Source organism: Alexandromys fortis, unplaced genomic scaffold (genome assembly GCF_014885135.2).
Source record: "Alexandromys fortis isolate MF-2015 unplaced genomic scaffold, M_Fortis_MF-2015_v1.1 scaffold_0, whole genome shotgun sequence".
NCBI classification, from domain to species: Eukaryota; Metazoa; Chordata; class Mammalia; order Rodentia; family Cricetidae; genus Alexandromys; species Alexandromys fortis.
In genome coordinates, this window is record NW_026067949.1 from 23,287,652 (window position 1) to 23,312,569 (window position 24,918).

At 48.8% G+C, this 24,918-nt stretch overlaps 1 protein-coding gene across 8 annotated transcripts in view; it reads right to left on the reverse strand.

Moving 5' to 3' along the window:
• The window catches only part of Apbb2 (amyloid beta precursor protein binding family B member 2), a 316,947-nt gene that overhangs the window by 4,858 nt on the left and 287,171 nt on the right, over positions 1–24,918 (reverse strand). For 5 of the 8 annotated variants that reach the window (XM_050149873.1, XM_050149870.1, XM_050149869.1 and 2 more), the window contains 5 exons: positions 9,651–9,765; positions 8,527–8,614; positions 7,490–7,573; positions 5,720–5,835; positions 4,087–4,266 (listed from right to left, as the gene is read on the reverse strand). In XM_050149873.1, the coding sequence (XP_050005830.1) occupies positions 4,087–4,266; positions 5,720–5,835; positions 7,490–7,573; positions 8,527–8,614; positions 9,651–9,765 (583 nt within the window). Of the gene's footprint in view, positions 1–4,086; positions 4,267–5,719; positions 5,836–7,489; positions 7,574–8,526; positions 8,615–9,650; positions 9,766–17,572; positions 20,239–24,918 lie in introns of those variants that run through there. The other 3 variants (XM_050149874.1, XM_050149871.1, XM_050149875.1) reach the window with 2 other exon arrangements.

The window sequence follows — 24,918 nt, forward strand, 5'->3', positions numbered from 1 at the left end:
CCCCCCCCCCCCCCCCCCCGCATACTACTAGCATTTCTATTATGTGGTGGGGAAGACTGACCCAGGTCCTTGTATATGCGAGGCAAGGGCTGTACCCCTGAGTGTATCTGCAGTCCAGATTCATTTCTTTCTTAATGTGGGATGTTTTAAATTCCCACAGCTGTTTGGCTTCTCCCACCCGTCTTTCCGCCCACTGCTCACAGTCAACAGCTAAGCAAATGAAAAGGATCAGTAGAGAGAGGGCATTAACTAAGCTTTCCATCAGACATGTACATCCAGGAAAGTGTTGGTGACACGGCACGATAGGAAGGGCACAGTCTGCATCCAGGCTCTATTGCTTGTGAGCTCTAGGAACCCAGCCACTGCATTTCTCCAAGTCTCAGTGTCTTTGACTATAGAGCAGTTGAAAATTACAAAGCAAACTGTAGAAAGCCTTAGACAGGCCTAGCAACATGTATTTGTTCCTGTCCCTGTTTCCTGCTGTAATAGAAAATGTTGTACTGAGATTTCAGTTATCTCTTTTAACTAAAAGTATAAACCCTAAGAGATTAAAAAAACAAAAAAATCAAACCAACACCTCCCATTAGCATTGGGAACACAGACATATCTATCCTTCAGAAATCCAGCAACACAGGCCTGCTGAGATGGCTTGGCAGGTACAGGCACTTGGTTTTCAAACCTAACAACCCGACTTTGACACCAGAAACCCACAGTAGGAAAGAACGAACTCCCTCCCCAGTGTTGTCCGTCGACTTCCACACGTGGCAACTGTGCACTTGCACTCTCTTCCTCACACACACCATAGACACATATACACTAATAAAAACTCCTTTGCTGTTTTTCGAGACAGGGTTTCTCTGTATAACAGCCCTGGCTTTCCTGGAACTCGCTCTGTAGAGCAGGCTGTCAGACTCATAGAGATCCAACTGCCTTGGCCTCCCAAGTGCTGGGATGTGTGTGCCACCAGCACCTGGCAATAAAAACTTTTTAAAGAGAGAACTACATCAACGTAGCCTGCTTGCTTTTGAACTAGTAGAAAGTTAAATAATTCTTCAGTGTTAGATGAAAAGGATTATGTTTGTCATTTCTTTCTGATCTCTAAAGTCAAGTCAAAGGTCTGTTGACCCTCGGCATAGTTACAGCTGCTTCTCCCTCAAACACATGAAAACACTCACCAAAAAATGGGACGGGGTTTCGAATGCTCTCTCATGTCTCACAGGTCAGAAAACTCAGTACACACAAAAGGGTGGTTTACCACATGTCTGCTCTATGGAGAACATCTTGCTAGGTCTGCATCACCAATCACACGCTTCTTAAAGCATCACTTAATCAGCAGGTACGGGTGGCAATATTAAACCCTGGACTTGAAATTTCAAATAGTAGCTTTGTATGCACATCGTGAATCAAAATTGCACATAACTGATGGAATTCATAAATAAAGAATCCGCTCTGACCTCTTTTAAATTCCACGAAAGTGTCTTCACTTAGGCCTATATAACACAGCTGCAGAATGGGCCTTAAAAGGGAATTCAAAAGAATGTGTCACTACCATATCTCAGCTTGTATCAATCCATGCATAAGTATTCCAGACGGAAAAGGGCATGGATTTGACTGAGGAAAGCTACCCCTGCATTGGGAAGAACTGGATTCAGAGTGCGGTGGGAGCTTAGATTGTACCCACGTGCCTTCTACCACACTGCCTGAGCTACTCCAGCTGGTTGCATTAATAAAATTTTTATTAAAAAAGTGTTTTCAAGTGGAAAAATGATTCTGGGGATCTGGAAAAAACAAACCTGTAGCCACTGATAAAACTAATTAGCTAACTGTCATTAGCATTTAAAATGTATAATTAAGAGTGAAAGCCATTCATTTTAGACCCAAACCATCTGTTACGCTCCATTTCAGTTTTGTAAAATATCTAGTTTTCTCGCTTGACTGAAAGAGCACTTGTTTATTTCCCACGGTCCCGTCCTCCCATCTACACCTGGTTCCCAGGTCCCACCTCAACTCCTGCACTCCCCTGCTCCTCCCCCACAGCCCTGCTCCTGAATACCCAGGCTGGTGAGCACTGGTATCCTGTGTGCATAGCACTTAGAGAAAACAGCCCTCCCTCTGAGGACCAGTGAGTGGGAAGCAGATGGAGTGTGGATCCCAGGTCTCCCTTCCTTCCTTCCCTTCCCCCCACTCAATAGTCTCAAAGATTAAAAAAAGGGTGTGTGTGTGTTTACCATGTGCTACAGGACACACATGGAAGTCAGAGGACAACTTGTAGGAATTGGTCTTTTCTCATGTGGGCTCCACGTCTCAAAAATTAGCTTACCAGGTTTGGTAGCAAGTGGCTTTACCTGCTCACTGGCCTCAATAGGTATCGGTAGCCAATTTGCTCTTTTCCTATCCTGTTGTCTAAATAGTCATCAGTGTCCTTCACCATGGGAAGGCAATAATACCTGAGACAGAAATCTAGAAAAAGAAGCTAGAATGTACAGACCATACCAGATGTCGGGTTTTTTTTTTTTTTGTTTGTGTTTTTTTTTTTTTTTTTTTTTTTGATTCAGAACTCATTTTGGGGATGACATGACAACTGGCTTGGGCGTGATTTATGATTTCTTGGATTGCGCAAGTAAAAACGAGGCCAGATGCAGCCTTGCAAGACATGGCCTGTGTGAGAAGAGAAAGATGTCAAGAAGATAGCAGAAGGAGCTGGAGATGAGAGTGAAGGAGGGGGTGCTTCCACGGCCACACTGTGGCTGGCAGAGGCAAAGCAGGGGAGAGTCTGTGGTGATGGATCTGCCAGGTGCTGCAAGCTTCCACATAGAGGACTGATAATTGCAAAACCTTAAAGACAAACACACACATAGAAGTGCCGTAGGCAATAGGTAGTTTTTAACGCCCATTGGTAGTTTTCGCAGAACGACTGTCTTATGTGTGGTCTGTCATTCACACTGACATACGTGTCATTATAAGGCACATGATTCACGTGGCTCCTTTAGCGCAAGAAAGCCTGCAGATCGCCTCCATCCTAAACAACCCAAGCCCACAGACCAGCCCTCGACAGACTTTCCTAGTTCCCACTTTCAGAGTCTTTTTCCCTTTGTTGAATTCCTTCTCAGTCTAGGGTAGTCTCCTCCACTTATGGCTCTTTCCACACTACTATGGGGCTTGGGATTTTGTGTCTCTCCCGCTACACCAAGCTCCCTGATTCACAGGGCTTTCTGGGGGCTGTGCAGAGCTCCCGGATCCACACTTGGGGCTCTCCGGGGTCGGAGCAGAGGGGACTCCTCACACAAGGTAGTACTCCATCTCACTGATCATGGCCTCCTTAGCCCTCTGCTGGCTGCCTCCTGCCGAGGCCTCTCCTGTCTCTCTAGTCTCCATGCTGGCGGCCCAGGTTGATCACTGCACCTCGAGCTGTACTTTAAACTTGCCCTCACGAGGCAAGGTCTCCAGGAAGAGGGACTGTCTTCCTTTGGGATGGAACACTATTTTAAAACCTAAGTAGGAGCTAGAAGCGGTGGCGCATGCGTACAGTCTCACTGCTGGGAAGGTTGAAAGTTTAGACAGTCTAGGCTACAGTGAGTTCCAGGCCAGCCTGAGCTACTGTGAGACTTTATCTCAAAACACCAAACCCAAATCCAGAAAAACCCCAGAAGCTAGAGATGACCAATTCCTTCTTGGTAATCTTTTCTGGAGAGACCAACTTCACCAGCCTTTCATGACAGGGGTCCTGTTTCTTCCACCAGATCCAGTGACTATCACTAGACCGTGCCCTGGACCTCAGGCTGCGGTGCCTACCTTCACAGTTCCTTTGCTCTAACCAGAAGAGTTCCAGTGTGTGCAAGAAAGGTTCCCAGAGCACATCTGCTCAACGAAGAGATGCTTACATCTCAAACCAGACATCCTGCGAAGTACCCAGGCCTTGCGAGCCAGCAGCACGGGGCTGACTCTAGTCTGTTACTTACTGATCACTATAAAGTACGGGGCTTTGGGAGTTAGACGTTATCCATTAAATAAAGGATTTCCAATCTAATCTACAGCATCGAGAACAAGAAGGACAGGGAAGGTGGAGCAAAAGGCGGGCTCCCTCACCATGCAGGCAGCCTGGACGGCTTCCGACACGTTGGCGGCATTCGGCTCACACCAGAACACGTGGCACTCAAAGCGCTGGTTCCCAGTGTCCATGATGAAGGCAAATGTGTGCACATCCTTCCCGACACCCATGAAGGACAGAAACCGCACTCGACACTCCACCAAGATTTCCTCTTCGCTCTGTAAGAGACATGGTTCAGCACCTGTGCTCTCTGGGAAGTCAGACAGCTGCCAGCAAAAAAAAACTGTCACACCTTAAATACTTCAGAGAATTCCGCTTACAGAGCCTGGTAGGATTTGCATCTTATTAGAAAGTCAGAACGTGGCTAAGTAGCCCGAGAGGCCCCCACTGCCGTGGGTATCTGATCTCACAGTGAATGACCCCGCTGCTGGGGAAAGGGATGTGTGTCCCATTCTCCATCCACTGCAGCCCACATCCGTTCTTCACTGTGCAAGGCACAATGTCACATAGACTTCTATAGACTGCCCAACGCAGGGCCCTCGGTGGCTCAGGACCCCTTTGTCTATATGAACCCTTGTCTATGTGTGTCCATGAGTAAAAGATTCGCATGTCTCACTCCGCTGTTTTTTATTCAAGCACCAAATCACATCCAACACTGTGGAAGACAAAATGCTGCTAATCAACACATTTGTCAATTCATTCCCCCCCCCCCCACACACACACACAAGGCAGCATCAAGACGTGTGTGGGATTTGTTTCATAGCTGACATCCATGGCAGCAACCACAGGCAATTTGTGAGTTAGTAAACACAGCTAGAATGCCAGCTCTCAAACTGTAACACCCTGGCTTGTTAAATATTCATTCATTTCACAGGTGTCCTACCCTGGGCAGGGAGGTCAGGAGGTTTGCAGAAGAAATGCTGGAGTCGGAATCTGGGAGAGAGGGTGTGGACAAAGGGGTGTGGTTCATGGAGGGAGCTGCACCAGTCAGAACACCGCAATGGGGGAGGGCACCACAACACGCTTTAGGAGTGAAATCCAGAACGAGGGGAGAGGAAGGCAGGCTGGGGAGGACTGTTCACCGACAGCGGTGAAGTGGTTTTGACAGTGACCTGCTGGTGGCGGAAGCTGGGACATGCTTATGACCTGAGGTCTTCCCAGCACAGGGGCTTCTCACACCTTGGTAAAGGAGGCTGAACTCAGACCATCTGGCTTGAAGGCCCGGTTCTGTGCTTCCAATTTTGATCTTAGCCAAGTAACTCTGTTCAATCACCCTGACGGGATAATCTGGGTTGAGGCGAACACCGGCCTGTCAGGATGACCAATGATCTGTTCTCCAGAAGTCATACAGCATTGGGCTTCCCGAATACAAGCAACGTTTGCACCCAACTCCAGACAGCATGGCCTAGTCCACACCAGAGCCCTCATAACAAAACTGAAAGGCACAGGAAGCTACAGCTAGTGCCACCTGTCACCTTGAACCATTTCAATCTCTCAAGTAAGCGAGGAAGGCAGAATGGGGGCATCAGAATAGGAGTTTCCAGGTCCTGAGGGAGGCACGATGAGGCCCAGACAAAGTCCCAAATCTTCTATAAACATAGGCCATTTTAATCACAAGTCAATATCACCCCCAAGAGGCCAAGCCTTGATGTGTCCTCTCAAGCTCCTTACCTTCTCGCTGATGACGGTGACTGTGGCATCGGCCACGTTCATGTTCACCAAAGGCCAATCCTCCTTGCTGGATGAGGTCATCAGACTTTCTATGGCACTGTTCAGGGTGTCCATGCCTACACAGAGAAAGGATAATTAAAACTTCACTCTCTAATACAGGCCCAGTCACTCAGGAGCAGCCAGATCCAGGTTGGCCTTTGTAGTTCCTGCGGTCAGGCCACCTTACCGCTTTATCCTCAAGTTTGCTCAGAAGAAAAAAAAGTCAGTTTTTCCAATAGAGAGTCCTGGGTACCTCCAGGGATGTGTGTGTATGTTTGTGCCTGCATGTCTGCATGCATGCATGTGGTGTGTGTGTGTGTGTGTGTGTGTGTGTGTGTGTGTCCTGTCTATGAGACTATGATGCTCCAACCTCAAGCCTGCCTTTGAGAGCCTGGGGAAGGAGACCTAACAGAAGCCAGCATCTACCAGAGTATCAGACCCTTCCCCATCACACTGACATTTAGTCAGGGAAGAGTTGACGGCCCCTTTACAGATGCTGTCCACCAGTGGGGTTCCTTTGCTAGCTGTAGAATAAGTAAGCTCAGAACAAGCTAAATCTGTTTGTTGTGTGCGAGAGCACATGACACACTGTGTGCGTGTGTCTGCAGACAACTTTCCAGCTGTCCTGCGCCCCCTGAGCTATCTGGCCTGCTCAGGAGTAACAACTTCACTGTGACATAACTCGCATGGAATTCACTCTTTTTAATGTATACCATCCAATGGCTTTCAGTCTACTCATAGGGGAGTCATCAAATCAATTTTAGTATATTTTTAGCACCCCTGTAATACTTAGGGGGCACTCTCTATGTTCCCTACAACCTAGCCTCGAATCAATTCCTACTTTCTGTCTGGCTCTGAGGACTTGCCTATTGTCAGCACTTCTGTTAAGAATCCTACACAGAGGACTCTTTTGGGGCGGGAGAGGTGACTTCTTTGATCCATCTTCAATGTTTCAAGGGTCACACGTGCTGTGACATGTTTCTTTACTGTTTTTCTTGCCAGATAAAATTCCATTATTGGAAAGGTGACGGTCATTAGGAGTTTCTTTACTTTTGAAAACTGCCACGAACAAATACTACTAGGAATGTTTTTATAGCTTTGGGGGATGTGCGGGGAACAAAGCTACCAATTTTCTTGGGTATGTGCTTGAGGGCAGGACTGCCGAGTCAAACAACAGTTAAGGTCTTTGACCCTCTGAGGAAGTACCTAATGGCGCCCCAGAGAGCATTTCACTTTCCCCCCCAAGACCTTTGACTTCTCCAGGGCCTTTTCCAGTCATGGAGAAGCTACAGCTCCCAGCTCCTCTGTGAGCTTAGGCAGGTGGAACACCTCAGGTCCTGGCACCGGGGTAGGACATACCACTATGGGTCACTGTGTAAAGATATGGGGGCTCCATCAGTCTTTCCCACCTGTCTCCAGTGGGCAAGAATGGAGGCAGGAGCCTGACCCCAAAGCTGAGAGCTAGAGCACTCTACAGTCCTGGGCTGCTCATCCTTGGAATGCTGGGACAATAGGGAATACATGCCTGTTCGCTTGGAGTCTCTGCATGCTGGGACCGCACATCAAGTCAAGGTTAGCTTGCCCCCACCACCTATGCGATCAGGATGATCATGTGTCCAGGCTGGTGTCACCACAGAGGCACGAGTCAGGGTTAAGATATGGTGGCCCTCACCCTCCTGGGAGAACCAACGGCTCTTGTAAGCTTTGGAAGCCTTGCCCAGTTTTACCTACCGACAGGTCTGTCCACGGGTAACATGCCCAGGTACTGCACATGGAACTTCTGCACCAGTTCCGTCTTTGGTGTTGGAAAATCTACTACAAGGAACAAAAGCAGTGTGTTTCTCAGTAGTTCCAGGGCACGGGGAAAGCCAGCTGTCCATCTGGAATCTGCACGCCCAGATGGCGACCCATACCAGAGCACCCTGTTCCCAGACGTTCGTTCTATAACGACAGCATTTCCCGACTCCAGATGTAGGGGCTTTGCTAGTCTAAACCCTACCGATCTCTCTTTCAAGGTGAAATGCTTAGGAAGGCAAAACCCAGTATGCTAAGTCGTTCATGTGCTGAGAAACAGCTTTCCGTGCCCTATTTGTTAGGCGTGGCTGGTGCCCGAAGAAAGTTTATATACATTATATATACAAAGGGTATATATAATCAAAGGCATGGAAGAAACAATGCAGTCCCCCCAACTAACAATCTATAGATATTTAAACGAGACATTCCTTACCCCCGTGGTAATACATGGGATTAAACAAAACAAAAACTCTGCTACAATATTCTAATTTGTTCAATAGAAACAAAAACCAACTTCCCCGTTCAATACTTCTGAACTCTGTCCCCTCGGGGCCTGGAGCACACACTCATTGTCCCCTCCACCACCCAGGCAGGGTCTCACCATGCAGCACCTACTGACTCTACGTCCCAAAATCTAGAGATTGGATTCTAGGATGGAGGCCACCATGCCCAATTTTAAGGTGTACTTTTATTTTATATGTATGAAAGGTTTAGTTAGCTTGCATATATGTGCAGCACATGCGTGCAGTCACTGCAGAAGCCAGAAGAGAGCAACAGATGCCCTAGAAACGGAATCACACACGGTTGTGAGCAGCCCTGTGGGTGCTGGGAATCGAACTCAGGTATTCTGTAAGAGTAGCCGGTGCCATCATCCAGCCCTCGAGTGTGCTTCTAAAGGAGACCAGAGAACCCTGCAACCCTCCAGTCTTGCAGGACTGGCAGGAGCCTTGGAGGAGGGGCCGCTGTAGACATACCTTGCAACGGGACGTCGAGACTCACATTGTTCCTTTCCTGTAAGGAGCTGCAGGCCAGGGCTTTGGCATTCTTCCGTTCAGCCATAATCTAGACAGCAAATGAAAGAGCATCTTGGGTTCCCGGCTACGGTCCCCATGTCACCAGCCAGCCCTGCCGGCAAAGCATCTGAGTGGATTCTACCGGGCTTTAAACTGACGCTCATCTTCTGCCTCCTCTCCCTGCGCTACACATTATGTGAGATTTCACCTTTCCCTGCTGGGGATGACAGGTGAACATTTCCTCAGAGTGACAGCTCTCTGGATGCTTGGAAGCTTCTTCTTCCATCTACTCATTCCCACACCTGTGGAGGACAACCCAACAGGCACCCTCTGGGGGCACCTGGGCCCTCTGGCCCCTGAGCTCAGAGAGCACAGAGTAACACGCTTCCCTGGTACTGTCCCAGGGCGACTCTTAGATACTCTTTCCAGGCCTCTGAAGACTTCAGATCCTACCGCTGCCCTTACTAGCCGTGACCTTGGATAGGTAAGCTGCCCTTTTGTGTCACCGCATATAGACGAGAATATGTATGTCACAGCGCATGTGTGGAATAAATGAATATTAAAGGAGTCCAGAGGGCTCAGGAATGTCGGCTGCTGCCGTCATCTTTCTCCGGCTCTTCCAGGCGGTCTCTCTTCTGTGAGGGGCACTAATGGTCACTGTGTGCAGGCATCTTTTTGTTCTTGTTCTCCACCAGGGAGTTACAGTGGTGTGGGTTTAGGTCACAATGGCCCTGGAAGTAACTCGCGCTTTGAACTCCAGCCCAAGATGTTCATTGCAAAATAATGACCGTCATTTCTCTAGGTGTATGTAATGTAGCGGTGACGTAACATTCACAGGAGGATAAACACAAGTCACATGCAAAAACTCCACCATCTTGTGAGGGACTCGGACACCTCTGTTTCTGGGTAACCCTGACGTCATTGATATGCCTTGAACTTGGAATCCACCACACATTAACAACGGGCTGAGAACCACCCTGCCCGCTTCCTCCTGGGTTTGATGTCACAGGCAGCTCTCTGGCCCTCCCGCTCAGTCAGTGAGGGGAAACAGGGAGGTAGACCCTGTGCCCTGGACCCATTCTTACCTTAGAACAGATTTCGTGGAGACTTGTGGCGATGGCTTTTGCTGGTGTGTCACATCGAAACACATGACACTTCAGAATCCTCGTGTCTTTGTCTCTTGCCACATAAGCAAAATCCCTGTGCAGAGGCAATTTGCCAGGATTATTAGGAAAAGGAACCTTTTCTCAACATGCATTCCAGTTACGACGACTATTAACGGAGCTCATAGCCAGCATGCCAGCGGTGAACGGCCGATGCAGATTAAACACCAAAACCAAAACACCAACAGCTACAGACAGCAGAAGCAGAGGTCAGTGGCTGTTAGGGACCTGTTGCTATGTGACATGGTACTGTCCTCTAAACCCAGCTCTTGAACTCTGGGATAGGGACCAACCCAGCGTGCACACTGAATTCTGGAGAAAGCGTCTGTCTGGAGCAGTAACAAATAAGACGATGAGACAATGAACACGGAACTGGGAAGAATACGAATTACAGAATGATAAAATGACAACCAGCACGAGCCAGCAGAAGTGAAACAATGGGCTGTGATGTGTGGGTGGGCTCAGAGGACGGGCCAGCCCCACAGCTGCCTGAGGAAGCTGATGGGCAATCAGAGAACCCCGGAACACACATGTCCTATGAACTGGACATTACCAGACATCCACACTGTGGCCCTGGAAGCCATGCTGGTCTCCTGTGTTATATATCGGGTTAGCTCAAGCAAGGTGACTGCTCTATCTGTGCTACTGACACCCATTATGACGTGACTTGGCTTCAGAAAACCATACCGGGTAACACAACTAAGTTTCTTGCTGTTATTAATGGAGACAGTGGCTCTCCAAAGAGGAAGTGAAAGGTCTCGCTGTGTAGCCGAGGCTGGCCTGGAACCCCAGTCTTCTTAGCTAACTTCTAAGTGCTGCAACCATGGCATGAGCTACCCCACACAGCAACTGAATTTAATTTTTACATTACTTGTCTTCCTATCTGTCTTTTTTAAGTTTTAAATATATCCTATTTTTTAATTATGTGTGTGGGTATGTACACTGGTATGCAGATGCCCCCCTCCCCCACCAGAGGCATGCAATCTCCCTGCAGCTGGGGATGCAGCCAGAGCCGTGAGTGGGTGCTGGGAACCCAGCTCAGGTGCTCGGAAAGAGCAGTGCCTGCTCTTCGCTGCTGAGCCACCTCCCAGTCCCTACTTGTGGGTTTCTGAGATACGGTCTCACAATGGGGCCCAGGCCAGCCACAAAATTACAGCAATTCTCTTGCTTCCACCTCCCTGTGTGCCAGAATTACAGCTATGAGCTACCATGCAGCTTAGATTACTTCTCTTACTACGGAAGAAGCTGGTAAGATTTCCATAGATGACCACACGAAGGTCTAGCCATACGTGTGGTACTAGGGTGAGGGAAAGTTGGTGAGCTCGAAGGACTGGCAACAGAAACCTGCTTCCTGGCCTTCATGCCCTGGAGCTGGTCCTGAATACAGCGCATCCTTGCCTGCCATCTCACAGGTTCTGCCCTCAGCCTGCCCTCACCTGCCCTCAGTATTGCTCCTAACTGCCTCCTGCTCCTTTCCTGCCCATCTCCGTTGGCATCTTCCATGCTAGAATCAAATGTTCCCTAGCCTGCCAGCCACAGCCCTGCACCCGATCCCAATGTCTTGGCCTATCTCACCACCTGGAAATCTCCTGGATCCCTCGCTCCCCTTCCAGCCTGACCAGTGCTCAGCATCTCAGCAAGTTCTCATCCTTGCCTTTGCTTACTTTGTCTCTACTCTGTTGCCACTGCTGGGCTAGGGTTCCCTATGTACACCACACTCACCAGTGGGCATCCTGCAAGTCCACAAAGCTCCATGAAGATGGATTATATCTTAGGCCCAATGCCTAGTCTGGGCCAGGACACAACAGAAATGAGTAATGTTTGGGGACTGAAGCACAGGCTTGCTCCATGTGTCCCTGGTGGCATTTACCTGAGGTGTGAATGGGTACCATGGCATTGGGTGAAGGGATAGGTCTAGGGGTGCAACACACTTTGAGAGGTGAGAATAGTCCTTCTCCACATTGTGTTCTCAAAGCCTTCCCATCCCAGGCTCAAGTGCCATGAAGGAAAGACACAACCTAAAAGATCAACAGTTCATTCTGGAGATGGCTAAGGGGGAAGCCTTGCTCGTGGTTTCCTCCCCAAGCTCCCTTCCTTTCCCAGATGGTTCAGACAGTAAGGCACACAGTGTCTGACAACCGTTTCCCTTCCAACTCCCAGGTCTGGCTGCCGTGTTTCTGAGGCCAAATCTCTCCAGATTCCCTTGTATCACTCACAGGAAGTGCAAACACCCTTGTCTGGATTTTGAGAGTTGTAAAATGTCTGTAACATCTTCAAGCCTCATTCCTTCTGGCAAGGTCTCCCCCTCTCTCTGCTTAAGTATGTGATCTTCATGATTGCATGTTGTGGTTGGTATCTTCCCTCATCTGGTGACCATGCGCCCTCCCTGCGCCGTCCAGAGCGCACTCACCTACCCAGCACAGCCTACCTGAGGTCTGCCTGGCTCTCTGACCCACAAGGCCTTGCTTGTCTAAATGCTGTCAGTATGCAAATTCTGCTCGCTATACTTTCTCTTGTAGAAATGTACAGTTTCCCCTCTGTGTCTGTTCTCTCTAAGGGTCAGGAAGGAACAGAAAGAAGGACGCTGGATGCAGGCAAACCAGCTTCTAGTTTGTTCCTGGTTTTACTTAGCTAACATCTCTAACCCCAGAAACCTCAAACCAAAACTTGCTGGACAGGGCACCACAAGTGGAAAAGGCCATACCATGAAATTGATTTTTTTTTCTTTTTTATGAAATTATCAAAAACGGTGTTAAAACTGCCTTTGGCTTGGGGGAATAAGAAATGACTGTCAGATTGAATTGTGGATCCCATCTCATCATAGAGATGCAAACATTCCAAATCCAGAAATCCTTCTGGTCCTAAGCATCTTGGAGAATAAAGGACTGGTGTGACCCCAGGCCTGGTTACGAAGCCCATCTTTACGTGTGGGTAGAGACATTTACTTCCACATTGCTTTGCTTCTGATGAAAGCTTCCAAGACCCAGGCTCCTCTCCAGCCTGACGGGCAGTCAGCAGGAAGCCTATATTCCCAAGGTTCCCAAGGTCACTAGCAGAGAGGAGAGGACACACCTGGGCCACTAACCACGGGATCAGTCCTACCAAGCACAGGCTACGTGCTGTCTGTTCTTTTATGTGTAACCTCACAGGCATAATTTTTAAAAATCACTACTCTTAATCTTCATCTTCTTTCGGCTCAGGGGAAGGCGATGAACGTTGCAGGGCAACCGTCCGGAAACTATCTCTCCCTGAAGGATAACAAATTCTGAGCAGCCTATCTCTACTTCTTCTTACGAAGCCCATCTTTATGTGTGGGTAGATAACAGATAGGCAGAAATCCCAGTGCCTCTTTCCATAGAGTTAAGAGGGCTGGATGTCTCTAACTTTAGTCCATTACGTATTCCAAATCACCCTAAAACAGCTGTCACTCCCCGACATGGAGGTCTGCACGGACAAGGCTTGTCCCTCAGACCTAAGCATGGACAAACATCTCATGAATCAGCAGGACATCTTCACTGGTTGTGCTGGAAGCTGCTTCCAGCGTCTGCCTTCTGGAAATGGTTGCTGCAGCAGACACAGTAACAGCTTCCCTTGTTTCTCAAGACATTCTCGTCCTAACTCATGGACTCTTGACAAGTGTCCTGGCAGATGTACCAACTTAAGGATCCAGAGACAGGGCTGTTTCTCTAGATTGTCTGACTGGCTCTGAGAAATCCTGAGGGAAATGAGGCAACGCCTGCCTTAGAAATGACAGGAGAGGAGCGGGACACAAGCAAAGGACACAGGGAAGGGCAGGCATATGTGCTCTTTTGAAATCTCTCTAAGAAACACAACCCTGATAGCTTTGAAAGACCTCTGACCTCTAGCGCTCTAAGAGTGAGATCTGTGGCTTTAAGCCACTTAAGCTCGTGGCAATCTGCTATAGCAGCGACAAGAAACTTCACGGCTGCCCCACGACTTCCCCCAAACTGTAGTACGGAATTTATAGTTTTTGAAATGCCAATTCACTCTCGCAGGTTCCTTCTGTGGCCCTGCCATGGAGCATCAACGATGCAAACACCAACAGACAAGGTGCCAATCAGGAAGCCCATGGGGCAAATTTCACAGACTAGTCAGAGAGTCCTATGATCTGTTCCTGGTAGCCTCTCCAGGGTGAGGAATGAGACTCAGATGATGACAAAGACAGAAGGTAGGTGAGTTACAGGAGCCTCGGAAGTGCCCCTGGTTGTCCACTGATGCAGCAGGGGCCGTACTGGTGGTGTGGCTATAAGGATGCTGTCCCAGGATCTATCTGCACAGTGCTGCCCCCTGCTGTGTGAGTAGCCTTTACTCTGAGGCATTCTGAGAGGATAAAAAAGATATTGTATACAGCATTCCAGGTTTAGAGGATCCCTAGAAGGTGGACAAATGACCAGCCTAGTGTGAGGCCCATGAACTCAGGAGGAGATGGCCAGGCCCACGTGCCTATCAGGTGTCGCATCCCAGCTGGTCTGCAGCAGCTTGGATTCTATGTGGGATGATGTGGCCAGCCAGTCCCTACGGCTTAGACATTGTGGGGTAGAGAGAAGGAGGGTACACAGTAGGGATATTTCAAGAGCAACCCAGAGTCCAAACATGTTCCCTTCCCGAGCTGTGTCAGACTTCTAGCGATAGGTTCCTCTGCTGCCCCCTGGTGGCTGGGTTTCTCACACAGTCTGGCAGCTTCCAGGGACAGCATCTCATCTACCAAACCACACCACTAGTCTAAACGGCCACTAGATCCCAGGTACAACACGGCTTCTGTCTTACCACACATTCTTCTAGATATCCAACTGTCCAAAATGCTCTGTCTGATGCTAGGGACCCTTTGCTCCAGCTGATACCCTGTCCAAGGCTGGACCAGGGGCCACCTGTCAAAGCAGGTACGGGGCCGGTCATCTTGCCCAGAGTCCCTCCCCATTTGTTTCTTGCCATCAGGGGACTTGGAGGGTTTTGTTCTATAAAGCAGGGGGTGGGAGGTTTGCAGCGGTAACCTCATGTCTCCTTCCTGAACTCTGACAGACGCTTGTGACAGGAATCAGGCCCCTCTAGCAGTTTGACTGTGAACCCATGGGCTTCCAGCTTTTTTCTTCTTGTCCTTTTGCTGTTCTCTCTGGTAATTATCCCCCCAGAGGACCAGCCTCAAGTTCTGCCAAAGGAAAAAAAATGTCAGCGCTAAGACATCTTTGACAGCCTCGAATTTCTTAATGGCAAAGTGAAGGACCAAAGATTGCTTTCATCATTCTCTGCTCTGTGACATGCCGAGCGCCCTACCGGGGCTGGCTCCGTCTTTACGGAATGAACAAATAAACAATTCTTTATTCAAATGGCTCCTATTAAAAACAGCTTCTCGGCTCATTCTTTCAATCTCTCCGGCAACTCTCAGGGTACATGGAATTTACCTACGCATTTCTCGCTCTGCCAAAGGCACGGAAGAGGTGTCTAAAGACCTCTTAGCTGCGACACACATGAACTGTCCCTGCGCCGGTACCCAGATAGAACACTTCATGTCCTTATGGAACCAGCTTGTCTTGTTGTTGAAAGGCTTCCAGTGACTGAATGGAAAAAATACATATGTATATAAATACATATATGCGTAGCTTGTTTCTCTTAATGAGAAACTGTAATCCCCCTCCCTGTACTTTTTGCTGGTTGAGGTGGTTTTCCTTTCTGGGGGAGACCCAGAATGTGATGACCCTGCCAGCGATACTGCCGGCCACATAACAGCCACTGTGCACTCTCCTCCCCTTTTCCCTGGGGACTCATTTCTCATCCACTGTCTCACCAAATCTCCTCACCGGAATTTCTTACCAAGGCTCCACAGGCTAGATGACACCTTTCAGGTAATCCATATCTATTCAGGTCAAATGGATGCTTTTATGCAGAGAACTGTGAAGGCTGGTCCATGACAGGCACTTGGCGAGTGGCAGTTACCATAATAAATGAGGGGAAAGCAAAGAGAAGCCCACCTTGGATGCAGTCAGTCCCGCATGGACTGAATGGAAAGGATTCCTGCACAGTGTGCAGTTATCCGTCCTCCCAGCCTGACTATGTATGGAGACTACCAGCCAGCAGAGTGGTTCCTAAGAGGCCAAGGTAGGGCCCCAAGTCAGGATGGGACAGCTGCAAAGGGACCTGGGCCAAAACTCTTCTCACACTTTGAATGGAGGCTCTCTCTCTTCCCTTTCCTTCACACACACAGAATTGAGCACAGGATTCTGGAATTTGGAAAGCTGGCCCACACCAGAACACAGAGTGCTGACCGGAATCCCAGGACACATCAAAATACACCTACTAACACCTCCAGGACCAGGGAGAGAATGTATTCTATGTCCAAGACTGCTCTTATTCTGAGATCATACTTTGGAAGATTTGTCTTGAGGATGGGAGGGACAGGGAAGAGAAAGAAGGGAACGTGAGGAATCCCATTGCCCCAGATGGCTGCTCTAGAACATCTGTCTGCACGCCTGTCTTGGGTGGTGCTTTTCTGCTTCATTTTACCGAACATCAACTGTACCATGGGTGAGTATCAGGGGATCTCACCAAGCCTGAGGTTCCATCTTGGTAAACTTTCCCCGCTGCATCTTCTGGGAAGACGCTACACTTACACTGAACAGGGGCAGCCCAACAGTTCACGACCTGGGGCGGACATGCTCTGCACAGCAGAACTTCCCAGGCACCCTTTTCAGATGTGGGCCGTGTGAACAGCACGTCTGAATTCTACCACCTGCCATGAGCAAGGAGGCTGGAACAGAAGGCGCACATTCTCCCGAACACGATCTTGCCGTTAATATGCAGAACAGCTGTCACAGCTGTCTCCCAGTAAGGAGACCTGGGCACACAGGGAAGGGAAGAGCTGGCCAATGTCTGGAAACCTCCCCACCACAGATTCCAGCAGGATGTAGCACGCGGGGGTAAGAGATCTTATATCTCATGCTTAGGCCCAGGATGTATCCGCCCAAAGGGAGACATTCTCTTGGTCATATCCTCTGGTGGTCCCATTCCCTAAGTAGGACCTGATAGGTCAATGCTGTCTTGCTTGCCTAACCACTGAGCTCACAGGCAAGACAGAATAATGCTTGCGAGCCACAATGTCAGGAATGTAGCCAGGTATGAGCCCAAAACAAAGAGGAACTCAACCTCGGGTCCCTTCACTGTGGCTGGAACGTCTCAAAATGCCCTTGTTCCACCAAAATGGCTTTGTTTGTTTGTCTGGTGACAGCAATAGAGCATGTAGGAGCTTCAAGCTTCCATACTGTCAATTGGGAGGCTGACATTTTAAAACCTCAGTTGATGAACAGATGCCTTGAATTTCATGGTTCCATCTTCTCCACTGGTATATCCTTCAAGGAGGAAATGAGGGCTCCCTGCCTGTACTGTGGCTAATAACTGATCTTGAAACGGCCTGAACTTCTGGCTAGCCAGCCAGCAAACTTAAGAGAACACAACAAAAAACCACACTGTCACTCTTCAAGAAACAGCTAGAGTGTGACACAGGACCCAAACATATCTGTCACACTTACTCCCCAGCACACTGAGTCATTTGCTCAGCCACCAGTGAGAGAGAGCCACTGGGGTGGCTATTGTTCTTAGCTTGTCACTTAGCCCATCACCTTCCCCAAACAGAACCAGACACAGAAGATGGTTAGGGGCCCGGATGCAGCTCCAGGCTCAGGTGCAAATGGCGGTGAGAAAAGGTTAAACAAAACGTCTGCCTTTGGGGGCAGCCAAGGCTGTGAGGATGATGTTGCCATGGAAGAAGCAGTGAGTTTTGCCAGACACATGAGATGCCAGGGAAGGGGGAGAAGTGAAAAATCGCTGGTTACCTCTCTCTGAGTCCAGGAAGGCATGAGGGGAGAGCAGAAACAGCAAGTTAGCATTCATACCGCATCCAGTCTACAGCAGCAGCACTCGGCGCCGGCATCCCACCGGATTTCCCAACTCTGCAGCCATTAATAGCCTCTCTGTGCTTATTTTAGCCGAACCCTCTCACCCAGAAGAGTGTATTTCGAGCCACGCTACGGTGAAGCCAAGAGTTGCCAGCTGAATCTACAGAGGCAACAGAGCAGCCGGGGGAGGTAACCAAGCTTAAAATATCACAGTCAAATACAGGAGACTGCTCACAGGAAACACTGGCAGGGAACTTCTCTTCATTCTCCAGCCCCTGGCTTCTCACAATTTAAAAAGAAAAAACAACAAAACATACAGAAACCACGGGGCAGATGTAACCTTACCTGCTTCACAGCACCCCGACACCCAGGGGTTTTAATGAATGGGGAGGGACACGGAGCAGAAGGTGGAGGACAGAGGTGGGGAAGGAAAGAGACGGGAGAGGAAAACGTCAAGGGTTTGGGTACAGCGCAGTATCAAGAAGAGCTGCGGGTACAGAAAAGTGACAGAAAGGTGCGGGTACAGAGAAGTGCCTCTTGGAGGATGTGGAAAGGAATTGGAAGCAGATGGGGGTGGGATGGGCTGGGGACAGCACGTTTTGAGTTCCATGCTCAGAGCTACCCTGGGTTGCCAGGTGACCCTAAGATATCACCAAGTCCTCTGCCCCTTTCTGTTCAAACTGTCAAAGCTAGTATGAAAGGGCCCAAAGGCAGTCCTCTAAGTGACACACAGGTGTTCTACAGAGTCCCAGACAGCGAAGCCAATGAGGAGAAGAGATGCAGGAGCCACAGGGACCTGCACACCAGCCCTGCAGCCATTGTCACCAGGCTAATAGGGCTCTGCGGGGTGATTGATAGTTAATAGGCAATCGAGCACGCCAGACAGTGAACTAGAAAGGCAGAGGGAGCCACTACACCTCAGAATAATACAGGTGTCATATGCCATATGGGGACTGGGATCTACGCCTACAAACCCAAGTGGAAGTTACAAGGTCTCAAATGAAAAGCTACGAGAAAGGTTTGAGTGCATTGAAAATTAGCACCGTAAACGGGCTGAAATAACACAGCACCCAAACTCTCCTCTTGGAGGAAAGGTGACAGAGGATTTCATTCAACATATTTGTTTGACTATTATACAACAGGCAGGAATTAATTTTGCAATAGAACATACATAGCTACCTCCATATTCAGGGAAGATCACTGTGATCAACACGGGCCAAGAGCCGCACAGGTGACACCTCTAACACTTATGACTACAGTGACACACCCCACACTTATGACTACAGTGACACACCCACAGCTACCCTTCACCGAGCTCTGGTGTTGTGCAGCCCATGTGGTTCGTGCGGGCCCTACCTGCAACCTGACGAAGCCATTATTACAGTATTCTTGGACAGATGGAAAAACAAGTTCAGCGAGTCTGAGGAACTTGGCTAGGTCATACAGCAAACCCACAGTGAACATAGGTTTGGGGTTCCAGGTCTCTCCTAGCCTGTCTCTCAGATGACAAACCCACCAGGCTGAATAAGTTTGCTTAAAACAGAGCCAAAGGGATCTGGGTTCTTAGATGATCAGACAGCCCACGTTTCCTGGAAAGGCTGTTCAGGCTAATGAGGTAGACAGAATCAGAAGCTTCCAGGATGGTACTTACCTTCTTTTTGTCAATCTCCCATGCCCTGGGCACACTGCATGAGACAGCATGTTCCTGACCTAGGTCACCCATCAGTGAAGAGGGGCAGCGACCCTGGCTCGGGGCATTCAGGAGAAATGAGATCAAGTGAGATGGCATTTAACCAGGACGCACTGGCCTGCACCTCGGGAACTGTTAGCACAGTCACGGGAGGGGTTCCTCTCTCAGTTAGGCTGGGCTGGGCAGCATTTGACCCCGAGGGCTTGTCTGGAGGGTCGAGCAGAGGCTTGCAGCTATTTGTACACTCTTTCCTGAAGGATGGTCCTTCTCTACTGGAGAAGGTCGTCGTCAATGGAGCATGAAGCTTTGGAAGGGGACGTGAGGGACGGTGAGGCAGTAGGAGGACATTTATCTCCCAGCCAGATCAGCTGAATCAACACTGGGGACCAGTGAGATGACAGATGTCATAGTCATATTACCCTCATATCTTCAGGTGGCATCTGAGGTGGACTATCTCTCCTGGAAAGGCATTTACCTAGGAAGGGGGTGTTTCTTAGACTTTCTAGATGTTCCTTGGGATAACATAGTTGCCTTTGGTTAAGGTTCTTCTGCACTCTCCCGGCCCTGCTAGCAAAGCCAATCTTTTTTAAGTTTAAAAATCTTTTTATTTTAATATGCATTGCTTTTCTGCTGGCATGTATGATTTCATCAGAGTGCTGGATCCCATAGAGGTGGAGCTATAGACAGTTGTGAGCTGCCACGCAGATGCTGGGAATTGAATCTGGGTCCTTTGGAAGAGCAGCCAGTGCTCTTAACCACTGAGCCATCTCTCCAGCCCCTGTCTTCTAGAGATCCTGAGTTCAATTCCCAGCAACCACATGATGGCTTACGACCATCTATAAAAGGATATGATGCCCTCTTCTGACTTGCAGGTATACATGCAGAGAACTCATACATGAAAAACTATATGTGTGTGTATACCTACACACGTACACACACACACACACACACATATGTATGTATATAGTCAGTATTTAGAGGCAACTTTCTGTAAGTCAATGACCCTCTGGAGTCTCAGATTTCCCACATCAGATGAAAAAGGCTCCCAGAATGCCCTTACAGTCAGTTTCCTTCTTTAATAACAAAAAGACATGTGTTCTTCAAGAACAAACAAGTGATGTTTCTTTGATTCAATCTTGATTTACAACAAAAGCTTTTAATTACTTCCTCTTCACAAATGTCGATGTCTAGTGTATGGCAACAACTCTGCCCAGTGGTAGTAACTCTAAAGACTGAGGCTACGATGTTTCTGCTGTGTACAGCCTTGGCTATTTAAAATCAGACTCACTGCAAGGGACTCATTGGGACAAACAACACTGACGTGCAGGCACTGTGCTCCCCCCATAGGAAGAACTGGGAAACATCTGAATAGAGTTAATTCTTTGGGGCTAAGAGACACTGTCTGCTTTATGTGTTGAAGTAAAAACCAGCCATGAAGAGAGGTTTCAGGGGCCCTGAAATGTCATTCAAAACCCTCAAAGAGTCACAGTCAATGGCAGCCACCACTCAGCACAGCACATCGTAAGTTTGCTGGATGAGAAACAACAACAACAAAAAATCCATTAGCCCAGAGCTGGGCTTTTACACGAGATGAGGTATTCTGAGAGTGGAGGAGGTTAAATTCAGTCAGGGCAAGTCTACTGTCTTCTTAGGGTACATGGTGCCAGTGGGAAGAGTCACGTCTCAAGATAAGTTCCACTGAACACTCACTAGGGCTGCCCAACCAGCACACTCTTGCTGCGGCTCCTTGGAAAAACAAACGCAGGGAAAACTGGCAGTGTTCTCCTTGGCATAAACCTGAAACAACAGAGCTACCTGGCATGTGCAACTGGCATTCCCAAACATTCCTGGAAAAACAACGGAGACGGCACAGCAGAGGGACACGGTATAATACGGTTCTTTGAAAGAGGGCATCATCCTTGTGCCCTGGCCAAGCCACTTCCTGCTCACACAAAAACACAGCTATCTCCTCCTCACGTCCCGAGCTCTCAAGGCAAGGCCTCTGCTACGCCTGCTGTCCACTGCTGTGGAAACCTGTGCACGTGTCCTTTGATGCTTTTCTTCATTGTCGTGGGTCTCTGGGACCCCTGGGTGTGGGGTCACCTTCCTCACACAGCAGTGGACTACAATGAAGTCTTCTGTCTGCTCTTGCACCTCACAGTCTGTTTCCCGTCTAGCTACACATCTCCACTTCCTGAGTAAGTGACTTTTATCAGCTGTCTGCCCCGGCTGGGGCCCTTGGCTCCTTTGTTCTTCAACTTTATCTGTAACATGGGCAAACCGGTGGGACACGCATCTCAACAGCTGGGAGAGCTATGGCTGAGTCGATCCACAGAGTGCTCCTGAGCCGTGACGGGTGGCGGCGTGACTCTGTGACTCTGACGTGATTGAATGGGGCTGAAAGGCAGGTCTGTGACCCAAAGCCACGGCCCACAAGGAGGGCCTACACTCATAATTTTATGTTCAATTCTGGAGGGGATGGAGCTGGAATGGCCCAGCACACCCCTGTGGAACCTCCACCTCACTGGCGAAAGACTTCAGAAGTGAAATGAATAACAAGTTTATGCAAATTCCCCATCTGGTTTCTGGCGAGATTCACACACTTCAGCCCAGGGACAGGCTTTCTTTCCTCCGACAGAGAATGACAGTAATCACCTGCCTTGAACCAAGGACACTGTTCTTTCCACAGTAGGGTCCCTGTACCTGCTCCTGCTGCCAGCGCCGGCCCCCATGGCAGCCATTAGCTGGGGCAGGAGAGAGCTGGTGTGACCAGGACTAACAGTGGGGTGGGGATATTAAAATTCGAGGCACATTCTTCTAAACAAAGGGTTTCTCATGACACTGGAGAGAAGGCACACAACAGCTAACTGGCAGCTCACTGATGAGGTGGGGGAAATATATTTAAAAGCAACCAAGAAATCAGGGCTGTTTTTTACCCCTTCCAAAGTCTACCTTGTGGAGAAGAGTTGATGAGTTCCCGCTTCCCTTTGTGCAAATGAAAAACCCGCCTCTCTGACCAAGAGGAAATTTAGCATTTAGTTTTCCAAAGAGGGATAATTCACGCCAAGCCACAGTTTCAAGGGTAAAGTTTGAGCTCATTAAAGAATACAATTATATATATATCATACTTGAATGGTGAAGGCACGGCTTTCTCTCTCAAACAGATGGTAAAACAGAGGCATGGGCCCCCCAGAAGGCTCCTCTCTGACAAGACGGAGGAATGCCTGAATGCTGAAGATGACCACTCTCCAAACTGTGTAAGAGGTGCCTGGAGTGTGTGAGGACCAGACAAGACTCCCAGTTAAAAAGGAAAAGAAGCGATGTGCTGGGGATATGGCTCAATGGCGCTGTGCTTAGACAGCATGTGTAGAAAACAAAACCAAAAACCAGCCAGCAAAGCCATTCTGAGCCTGTGGATGAATTCCCGTCAACTGCGTACCTGGCCATCGGTCTGTTCTGGGTAAACCACACTTTCAACCACTCTCTGGATTTGCAAGGTAACTTGGGGCTATCACTCGATAGCCCCGACCCCATCTCTTTGGGTGGATGGGAGGAATATCAGGGCAAATAATGCAACAAGTGGCTTGTGTCAGCTCCCACTTAGATGCAAGCATTCCTGATCATCTTTAAATTCAATGGTGTCTAAAGAAACACAGACAACACTAGAGAGAAGAGTCAAAAGGTCCAGGGTCCAGGGTCAGGGAACTTAAGCTAACTTGCTCCAGTGCCACAGCTAGCAGTGGTACCTCTGACAGAGTGGACTCTGGGCTGCGCTTGACTGCGCTCCTCCTCTGTTAGTGTCCTGGGGGAACCTGGCCCCTTAGCATGGCTCCATTAGTTGACGTTGCTTAAGTTGTCTTCCTACATGTGTGCTTAGTTCTTGTGTCCACCCTCTCTCTCCCTTCCTCGTCTCCCTCCCCTTTTCCTTTCTCTTGTTTCTCTGTGTTTCTGCCTCTCTCTGTCCCAACCAGACTATGGCTCTTCACTGCTGGTGCCAACAACAGTAATTACCCGCTGGGTTTGGTTTAATATTCCCTTCTTCTCCCGTTACTCCCCAGCCTACAATCACCCTCAGATTCCCTGGGCTCCCAAACACACCAGTCTCTCCCGGCTTGGGAACGTCTGTGGGCTGCCATCATCACTCCACGTTCTGTGCAGGTTCCTCTTGCTTACCACCGCCCCTAACAGGCGCCACTGCTCCCAGTCACTGCTAACTCGAGCCATGTGAACAGCCCTGATCATTCACAGATAAGACCCTCTCTTCCCCAGGACCAAAAAGTAAGTTCTGTGGGTGGTGGTGGGTTTACCCTGATTCCCCGCCATTGGCAATCGACAAGCCCTTTGGAATGAATGAAGAGCTGGAACAGAGGGTTTCCCTCAGCTCTGAAGATGCTGCTGAGAACCCAAGGGAGCTCTGCCTTGCCCAGCTGCCTGGATATTTCTCTCTCTCTCTCTCTCTCTCTCTCTCTCTCTCTCTCTTATTGTTATTCATTACAGACGGTCCTTTCAAAATGACTTCAGTTTTCATGTCATCTGAAGTCACGTTAATAAGACATTTGCTCCACTGCAATGGGAGGGAGGCGAGATCGTGGGCGTTCATTAATCTCTGTGACTATCTGAAAGCCAAGCACATCTGTGCTCCGATTATCTCCAGCAACGGTGGCAGTGATGTTTCTAGGGTCCCTAACCAGATCCCTTCTTTGGGACATTTGTCTAAATGACAAACAGTTCCTCTGTTCCTACGAATCAATACATACATTTCTCCCATATGGAGATTTCTATCAAGATTTATTGGCTCCTCAGATAATTTTCTTTATGTTTGTACTCTGAGAAACAAACTTCAGTTTGTTACTGGGGAAAAGACGGGAGATGATACACAAGCTGAAGGGGAGGGTGGGTATAAACTGTGGGAGCTCCTGAGAGCATTGTCTGGAAAGGGGCGTGGTATCCTGGCCAGGGTCACCTCTGACAGTGGGACATGTAATGTCCTTCCCACACAGGGAGTTTACTCACTAGCTTTAAACTCTGTGTGTGCATGCATGCATTTGTTCACTGTTTACACTATGTGTCTGCACACCACACACACCACACACACACACACACACATACTTTTTTGGTGGCTGTATTTAAGGTTTGGCTTAGAGCCTCATGCGCGCTAGAACAGGGCCTTTTTCTAAAGCTACCTCTCTAGTCCTGTTTTTATTTTGAGCCAGGTGCTTGCTAACTTGCTCAAGTTAGCCTTGAGCTTTGGATACTCCTTTCTCAGCATCCCAAATAGCTGGGATTACAGGCCGATATCACCAGACCTGTCCTCAAAAACACCAGTGATCAATCAATCAATCAATCAATAGAGCTTAAGAAAATAAAAACTACAATGCTGCTGATGCACGACTCCAGTTTTCCTTTTTCAGTCAGTCTTTCTGTTATTGTCTGTATATGTTGATATTTGATAATTCAGACAGACACATGTTAGGGAAGACTGTGTGACTGTGTGCAATTAAACAGCCTGACCTGCAGGAATCCTCTAGGGACTCTTTTTCAACATGCCACAGAGCTGGATAAAGGTGACTGTGCCTTCTGACTTCCAAAGGAA